Raw genomic sequence first — 9,203 nt, 5'->3', positions numbered from 1 at the left:
AGGAAGTGTCCCTCAGTCCCCAAGGAGGAAGTGTCCCTCAGTCCCCACCGCTGCCCCCAGGCAGAGCGTGCACTCATTTCACAGCAAAAGGAATCAGTTCTTTCCCAGGACTTACTCATTCCCTGGGTATGAAGCGAGGCCTAGTTTTGATCCCTTGGAGGCTTACAGGGATCACTGGCATTCTCTGTGACTGTCACCAAGATTACCTGCCAGGGCCCAATGTGCTGAAGAATCTTGGAACAAGGACAGAATCTATAAAGTTGCTTTAAAAGCTATAGGTGTACTTACCTAGACTCTGAGAAGCAACTGGGAGGCTTGAGTAGCATCCATATCTGAGGCTAAAGTCCTGAAGCTCAGGAATTTTAGCTGGAACTTGGTACTTCCATCGAAACTCAGTGTCCGCAGGTCCAGGAAGTAACTTTTTCTGTCCCAGCGACATCTGAGAACTTTCCTGAATCTCCTGAGCTGGAATGGAGGCACAGACACAAGGCAGTAACCCCTTGTAAGCTACTTAAAATAGCATCATATTTTCATTCCATTTTTACTTCCGACAGTAGCTTCCAATTTTATCACACTAAACCCACTCTTCTCGTATTTAGAGGTACAATCAATGTCGTTTTTATGGATATTTCAACCAAGAAATAATTTTCTGCTTTATCAGGCATGGGAAGTATATGCTCCAATGATTAGAAGTGGGTTTTAATGAATATATTGCATGTCAGTTTGGAACGCTCTTCCGTTCTGCTCAATGGACACAGAAGGCATCCCTCATTCCAGTAGGGATGCCTCGTCCCTGGGGCAGGGTGGGGAGTGGAGAGAGAGATCTCAGGTAAGGCTACGATTGACGTGTAAGACATAAGACGCCCGTTAACTTTGAGTTTCAGATAAATAACGAAGAATTTTTGTAAAATACTCGCTTATTTACTCAATACTGTTATTCTAACGTAACAGGGCATCCTGTATTTTCATTTGTTAAATCTGGCAACCCTAGAAGTGCATACCGTCCCCATCACCTGGAAAAGAACCACCTGAAGCTCATCCCTTTCTGATGGAAGGTTAGGTAACATCGTTGTCACTGGCGGACAACGGCGCCATTATTTCGTTGTAATAACTCTGCTAACGAATATTCCCCAAATACCGATGATATGATGATAAATACCTACGAGGCACTGACTAAACGCCAGCTTCCCCAAGCGCTACCAGATCACAGAGGAGGCACAAGCTACCTCACTTAGAGGGAGTTCATCCCTAATTCTGGCTACCAAGGTGGTTCAGAGGCACGTCACACACCACCAATTTTATTCAGGACAAGAATGTTAACATGGCCATCTTGAGCAATATCCAAATGGTGCCACGATCTATGGAAACTAAACTCGAGTCTTGTCCTGAATTCATTTTTCCGTAGTTTTTATGGATATTTAATTCAAAGGTACATCCAACAATACGTGATGGCATCTACTGGCATCCAAGAGCATTTTAATGATCTGTTTAGAAATGATTTACGTCTAGACCAGCACAGTGAGAAGAAGCTTCACTACGTGCTGCCTCTTCATTTAGATGAGTCAGGAAGAGAGGATGTGGGTACTCAATGGCCCTCATAATGACCTCATAACCTGTCCAAGGAGAAGACAAAGTTATAGAGAAGATGCAACTCTAGGGCTTAAAAACAGGATATCCCTGAAGATATTTTGGGAAACCATCTGGTATGGTTCCTAGTAAGCACCATCTATACCTTGGTTTTTGTATATCACTAGTAGCTTTATAGGAGGAAAATAAATTCTTGGGGAAGTCCTTGAAGCGCTCCGTGCCAAAGCTAAAAATAACTTAGTCATCGTTCTACCTTGCACGACCTCAAACTAGCGTGATTAGAAAGATGTACACACGACAAACAGATACGGAATGTGACATCTTGTAACCGTAACACTTGGAACCGTGGTTCTCACATGGAGATAATACAGCACACTTACCTAGGAAGCTTCTTCCAAAACACAGTTGCTGAACCTCATCCCAGACATTGAGAATCTCTAGAACTGGGGCCCCAGGCACTTACATTGTAAACAAGCTTCTCCTAGGCTTAAGAATCACTGACTCAGAGCCTTCAACGGGTGCTATAGAAGCCCAGAGAGGGTATAATGAGCTCTGTTAGGGGAAGGGAAGGAAGACAAGAGTTAAATGGCAGACACAGCGAAGGATGTGCTTCAGTGATGGGTCAACAGGGCAGCAAAAGTTGTGCACTGTGTTCGTTAAGTATGATCTCGCTGGCAAGAGTGTGAGGTATGCAGGGCAAGGAGTAGCTGAGGGTGAATCAGGAGAGGTAAGTTAGAAACCAGGTTGTGAAGGGTTTTGAGGGGCTGGTCCGTGTAGACCAGGATCAAGCAGCGTAGTGGAGCAATTGGACGTCAAGACCCAGAAAAGACAAAGTTAGAGCCTAGACTTACTCTGCGTTCCTTTGAAGATAAAGATTAAGTCTTACTCCTCATTGATCCTTAGCCATTATCACAGTAATCGACCTCGTTCTCAACGCACGCTTTTATTGTCTTTACAAAATTTCACATTAATGAGTTCCTTCAGTATCATCAAGAATAGAAGTTCTTGATCCCAAGGGACCCAACTTATGCCTGAAGTCCCCCTAGTGGAACTGAAGTTTGCCCTGACGGGATAACCATGACTCAGAGCTAACGTGACCCAATGGTAACCACACCTCCAAGCCCTGGACTCCTCGCGGGGAGCCATCCCTGCTCCTCAGGAGCTCAGCTCCCACTCTTTCTGTTTCACTTGAGAACGGTTGACGCCGCACTAGTGTACCTATAGCCCAAGGAGAGAAACTGGCCCATTTAAGATTAGCATGGCACTTGCACAAAGGCCGCAGTCCAATGTACATCTACAGCAAGGGCTGTTCAAAACCACTGGGACCATGCGCATCATCTACAGCCAAGCAAGAACCAGTTCTGCTGTCTCTGTCTGCTGTTCTAATTCATCGAAGCCAAGTTCCCCAGGCCTCAATGTGAAAACAAGCACCTTTTCGTGCTTCTCACTCATTGGCCTTAATACAATGATGAAGATACAAAGATAAGACATGGCCGCTGCGCTTTAGAAGCTTCAAATACTAGAGAAACAGAACAAAAAAGAGAGAATGACAATATTGGGTGCTAAATAATGTGGAAAAGATAAGAATAAGATCTATAAAAACATATGGGAGGGCCAGCAATCCAAACGCAGGGGATCAGAGAAGACTCCCAGGAGAGACACGAAGCCTGTCTTTGGACTTCATTTATGGACAGACATAGGCTGCAAGAAGGGAGCGGCCGGTGGCCCACGGGAGGGGGGCAGTGTGTGCGCAAGGCACAAGGCCGCCGGGGGCGCCGTGGGTCTGGAGGAAGGAAGGCAGACGGTCTCGGGGAGAGTGTGGGGGCTGGTGAGGGAGCATGCTGGCGTGGCAGGCAGGGACCAGATTGTACAGCCTCGCATTTAAGGCATTTAGCTTAGTGTCCCCTGAGGACACTGGGGAGTCACTGAAAGGTTTTCAGCTGGAAGGTGACATCAATTCGCACATCTGGAAACTATGGTGATGGTCCTGGCAATGGATCGGAAGCGACAAACCTGGAAAAGAGAGCTGGATTAGAGGTCATCCAAGGGGGAGACACGGGCGGCCGCGGCTTTGGGGAGGAAGAGGAACAGACGGAGCTAAGAGATTTAGGAGAGACTCTTGGCAGGTCTTGGGTATTTATCTACACAGAGGGAGATGGTAATTTGTACATGCAGAAAGGCCTTTGCTTAGAAGCTCGAAGACATCTTTTAAGAAGGCTGACATTTCAAATCTTTTCCCATCACCCTTAATATTTACCTGAAGTAGGGAGGTCTTTTGATTCTATACTCATCTAATTTCAAAAAGTGTACTTCCCGTATATTTTTTCCATCATTCCACAAATATTTACAGAGCACCTCCCATACCCAGACTAGACTATGCTGACCGTGCCAGATTCTGAGTGAATAAAGGCCTTTGGGGCACCTGCCAAATAGTGGAAGAAAGAATAAAGCAAAAACAACAAAAAACAAGAATCAGTAAACAAATGACTGCAAAATGCCGGGTGCTAGAAGGCAACAAATGATATGGTGGCACACTTCCTCAGCTAAAACAGTAAGGAAAGGTCTCACAGGCAAGGGGACATTCTGGAGTCTACAGAATGACACAGTAAAATCACAGAAAGAGCTGGGAGAAGAACAATGCAGGCAAAGGGGACAGCCTGTGCACTGGTTGAAGGCTGGGGGTGGGGGGAAACGGTATCCTATAGGAATTTTAAAAAGGCCCATGTGGCTGGAGCCTGATGAACGAGGGGATGGAGGGAGGAGGAACAGTGAGGAGGTAAGCAAGGGCTATGGCAGTCTCGCAGCACCTTGTGAACAAAGAGAAGGAACTGAAACTTGGATTTCATTCCAAGTGCAATGCAGGGAGCCTGGGTGGCTCAGTGGGTTAAGCATCTGACTTCAGCGCAGGTCATGATCTCACGGTTCATGAGTTCAAGTCCCTACCACCCTGAACGCGCCCGATCGCGTCTGATCTCAGAAGCTAAGCAGGGTCGGGCCTGGTTAGTACTTGGATGGGAGTTCAAGTCCCACATCAAGTGAACTCATGCCCCACTTCTCGTGAGCTCCAGCCCTGCTTCGGGTGAACACGAGCCCCACTTTGGGTGAACACAAGCCCCACTTCCCGTGAACATGAGCCCCACTTCAGGTGAGTCCTGTTTCTCTCTTTCTCTCTCTCCCTGTCTCTCTCTCTCTCTCTCTGCCCCTCACTCACTTGTGCCCTCTCTCTCTCTCAAAAACAAAATCAAAACAAAATACAATGCAAAGCCAGTGAAATAAAGCAGTGGAATAATATCCAATTTAGAATCATAAAAATTATCATATATCATACTTGACTCCTCCCTCCCCAAACTTCACCAGAATGATAGCAGATTAGAGGTTACCATATTTTTAGAAGCTGGAGACCAAATACAGATGTGGCAACTGAATTAGCAAAGTAGAGGAAGCTAAAACTAAGTGATTGCCGAAAGGAATAACAAATCAGTGAGCTAATCCACATTGTAGACCCCCAATAGGCTTCTGTAACAGGAACAGGGTAAGGCAGGTACTGAGGCTCAGGCTGAAAACAAGCAGCTTGGGGGAAAGCTTGTATACAGCATGGTTGAGTTCCTGCACAATCTTCTTAACCTCATGCAGTCATTTGGTGATCCTTTCCTACCCAGAAATTTATTAGGTGTAAAACTGAATGAGAGAAGCTCAGGAGATTCCAGGACACGAGGCACAGTAGAAGGTGGGGTAGTGAGATGAACAGGAAAAAGAAGGGTTCAGTAAGTGTTGCAAGGGAAGCAGGAAGATCCCAGTTTCCTCCCCAATCCTGCTCTCAGCAGGCCAACAGCCAAGGGTTTCTCTCTTTGGAGAAACTGACCTATAAATATGGTTATTTGGGGGTTTCCCAACAGAAAGAGAGCTTATCACCTAACCACCTAAATCAAGTACCAGCTAATAAGCCCCATCTCTGTATGTAGTTTGCAATCAGATTTGTGTGTCTCCCTTGTAGGTTTTGCGAACCTTAGAGATTAATGTTTTGCCTACACTCACTTAAAAAGAGAGTCCAAAGAATTAAAAGAAGTTTTATTAGCATCATAGTAAATCTGCCTCTGCCCTCTTGTAAGTATGAACAGAAAACCATATTTTCATTAGACCATTAAAACACTCAGAAAATAGAGACAATGCAAGGAATAGATGAAAATGTTGAAAATTAAGTGTATCATAAACATCCTAAAATTTATAAGAGAGTTACTACATATATAAAACAAGAACAGAATGCTGTTTTAAAAAATAATCATAATACTCAGACCATAACAGACCATAATAATCAGAGGTCTATATATTGCAGTAAATAAAACTTATTAATTTTACTATTCAAATAAAAAATCAGAGAGAGGAAGAAAGCTAGTGAATTAAAAATCCAATAGAAGAGGGGCGCCTGGGTGGCTCAGTCGGTTAAGGGGCTGATTTCAGCTCAGGTCATGATCTCGCGGTCCGTGAGTTCGAGCCCCGCGTCAGGCTCTGTGCTGACAGCTCAGAGCCTGGAGCCTGTTTCAGATTCTGTGTCTCCCTCTCTCTGACCCTCCCCCGTTCATGCTCTGTCTCTCTCTGTCTCAAAAATAAATAAACGTTAAAAAATAAATAAATAAATAAATCCAATAGAAGAGCTAGATTAAAAACTAAAGAAATTTTCAAGTTAGCAGAACAAAAATACAAAGAGAAAGATACTAGGAGAGAAAAGATGAGAAAATTGGAGGATCAGTCCAACAAATAGGAGTCCCAGAAGAGAAAAGAGATGGGAGAAATGTGGGAAGGGACATTCAGGAAACAATGTCCAGAATTGAAGGACATGACTCTAGCTTCTAGGGCCCCTAACTTCCAATATAATCAATGACAAAAGATTCTCACTAACGCATACAGTTGTGAAATTCAGAATGTCAGGAATAAAGAAAAGATCTTAAGAGCTGCCAGGAAAAAAAATATATATGAGAGGGTCAGGAATCAAAATGGCATCAGTCTTGTACAAAGAAATCCTGGATGCTAGAAGATATTTGGAGGAATGCTTTCTGAGGGAAAATGATTATCAACCTAAAATTTTATATCCAGCCAAACTATCAGACAAGTGTAAGGAATTAAAAAGGACATTTCCAAATAGGGCAGAACGCACTCAAAAAACTTCCTCCTGTGCACTCTTTCTTAGGAACCTACTGAAAGATGTGCTTCAGCAAAACTAGGGAGAAGGGATAAGAAAGAGGAAGAGGAAACAAGATTCAATGCAGGCAGAGGCCAAAGTCATTCCTAGAATGATGAGAAAGGAAGTCGCAGTGCAAGGTGGGGCAGCAAAGCTACAGAACAGCCAGTCTGGATTAGAAGAGAATGATGAAGGGTGTCAAGCAGAAGATATCTGGGAAAAACAGAAGTGATAGAGTGAAACTGTGTTTGGAAAAAAGTCTTGATAAGTATGTGATAAAGAATTTGGCAAAAATTAGTGATAGGCCCATAGAAAACTAAGCATATGAATAAAAAGTCAATTATTAACTCTGGTAAAAAAAAAAAAAAAGAAAACAAAAAGGAAAGGAAACAATTATAAAATACCACCTAGCTCAGCAATGAATGTTTACATAATCATAATATATCATATCAGTATCACAATATAAACATTAGCAATTGAATCAAACAAGAATTTGTAATATAATTATAGAGAGAATGGATGGAAGGGGAGTGAGAAAGAGTTACAGGACAGACAAATCCTCAACCACTATAACAGGAAGTCAATAACAATGTCTAAAATTGATGAACCAAAGATAAAGGTATATGCATATTATTTTAAAATATGGAGTATCACATAAGAACCACTGAAAGGATTGAATTGATCACCAATGGGGAGTAGGGTCAAAGAACTGTTATTACTTTGTAATAAGCCATTAGGTTACTATTTGATTTAGATGTACGCATGCATTCGTTTAATAAAAGTTTTAATTTTTCAAAATAGCAATAATTGGAAATGGCATGTTGAACTTGACCTCTTCATCTTTGCAGGGCTGTTTCATCCTCGTTTTTCAGGCCCAGAAAGCCTTTCCTGGCTTCCCCTTCCCAACTTCAGGCTAACCCACTGTGTGCACCCACGGCACCCAGAATTTCCTGTATGATACACCTTTTCATATGTGACCTTTTGTTTGCTAAATTGCCTCTTTCTGTGTCTGTATTGTGAGTTCCTTAAGGAAAGAGACTGCATCTATGCTGTTCCCCACTGCAACTCCAGGGCACAACATATGACCAGAGAGAAAATGAACATGTTTACCTTTTGCTGTGTCCACAAAGTCTCTTCTAGTACTAGAAATAAACTGATTTGCTATCGCCTTCCTAACCTCTTCCTTTGTAGCAGCGATTTTCCAAGGGAGGTGGCTCTTTATTGATGCTGTTGATTGGCCCTGAGGCAACGTCCAGAGAAAGAAATCCTATTAATACAAACACAATTTTCAAGAAAATTGATATAGGTTCACCTAATGGAATGAAGATTATGTGTGTTTGTGGGTATATATTCTTCTGGGTCCTCTACACCCACTTACCACACTGCAGTGTGTGCAGAGTCCAAAGAGTGTGCCTCCAACCAGAAATCTCCAGCTGAGACCAGAGAAGAAGACCCACGTGAGTTCTTGACCTGGCTTTAAATGCCCAAGGAGCAGACAGTCTCAGGCTTCAAGAGACACCCTGCCTCCCATGCAGAGTTCTCAAAAGCAGCCTGTAAGAGGGGGAGGGCAGGTGCTCTCTCCTCTTTGCCCCCAAAGAGATTTTACGATTATGAAACTTGAAGCCTCCAGCACCTCTTTCCATCTACCCACTCTCATGGCCTTGCTTCCTATTTCCTTGAGAAAACTGAAGCCATCTGATGAGAACGTCCAAACACCGCCCGGCACGTCACCACATCTGCACTCATTACGCTGTGATGGGAGACCACTGTGTTTAGCCTACTCTGGCACGTGACCCCCCCCCCCCCCCCCCCCGCCAATTCTCACTTGTCTCTTGCAACTTCCATTTCTCCCTCTCTTTGGGGACATGGCTGTCCAAGCTTGCCTTCACTTCTCTTATCTTAAAAACGCCCCCTTCACTCTACTTCCCCTCTAGTTACTTAGATATTTCCCAATTTCCCTTCGCAGGAAACCCCCCAAAATAGTTACATACATTGACCGTCCCCAAATTTGTCTTTTACGTGTTTTTAATCTTCAGGGTCCTTCTCCATCCCCTTCTTTCCCTTATAATCTATTGAAGAAACCAAGCCATTTGATGTGGAGAGGTTCCCACGCTCTGGATTTTGTTGAATGCATACTCATTGTGTAGTTTAACAAGTTCCTCTGTTCCCTGTATTTCCTACAACTGGCAGAGACTGACTTACTCTCAGGATAGATCCCTCTGACGAGACTGCAAGTGGTATGTGACAAGGAGGATTACAACATATAGTTGTTTCTCTTTGTGTGAGGTTACCAGCTGTTGATGCTCAATGCCTAGATTAATGGATGAAAGGGGGTGATAGTCTATCAGTTCTTTTTCATGTGTAAGCTAGAATATGTTTATAACGAGACATTTTCCCTCATCTATCATTTAGTTTACCAGGGGCATAGTTCATATAGGGA

General features: G+C 43.5%; 1 protein-coding gene across 1 annotated transcript in view; it reads right to left on the bottom strand.

The window, feature by feature from the left end:
- The window catches only part of TEX26 (testis expressed 26), a 31,222-nt gene that overhangs the window by 6,690 nt on the left and 15,329 nt on the right, over positions 1–9,203 (bottom strand). The window contains 2 exon segments of the mRNA XM_040448138.1: positions 289–465; positions 7,874–8,030. Coding sequence (XP_040304072.1) covers positions 289–465; positions 7,874–8,030 — 334 coding nt within the window.

The sequence above is a fragment of the Herpailurus yagouaroundi genome, unplaced genomic scaffold (genome assembly GCF_014898765.1).
Source record: "Herpailurus yagouaroundi ecotype Mexico unplaced genomic scaffold, PumYag 197, whole genome shotgun sequence".
Taxonomy (NCBI): Eukaryota; Metazoa; Chordata; class Mammalia; order Carnivora; family Felidae; genus Herpailurus; species Herpailurus yagouaroundi.
Note: the sequence above shows the minus strand (reverse complement) of the source record. Positions and strands in the feature narration are given on the sequence as shown.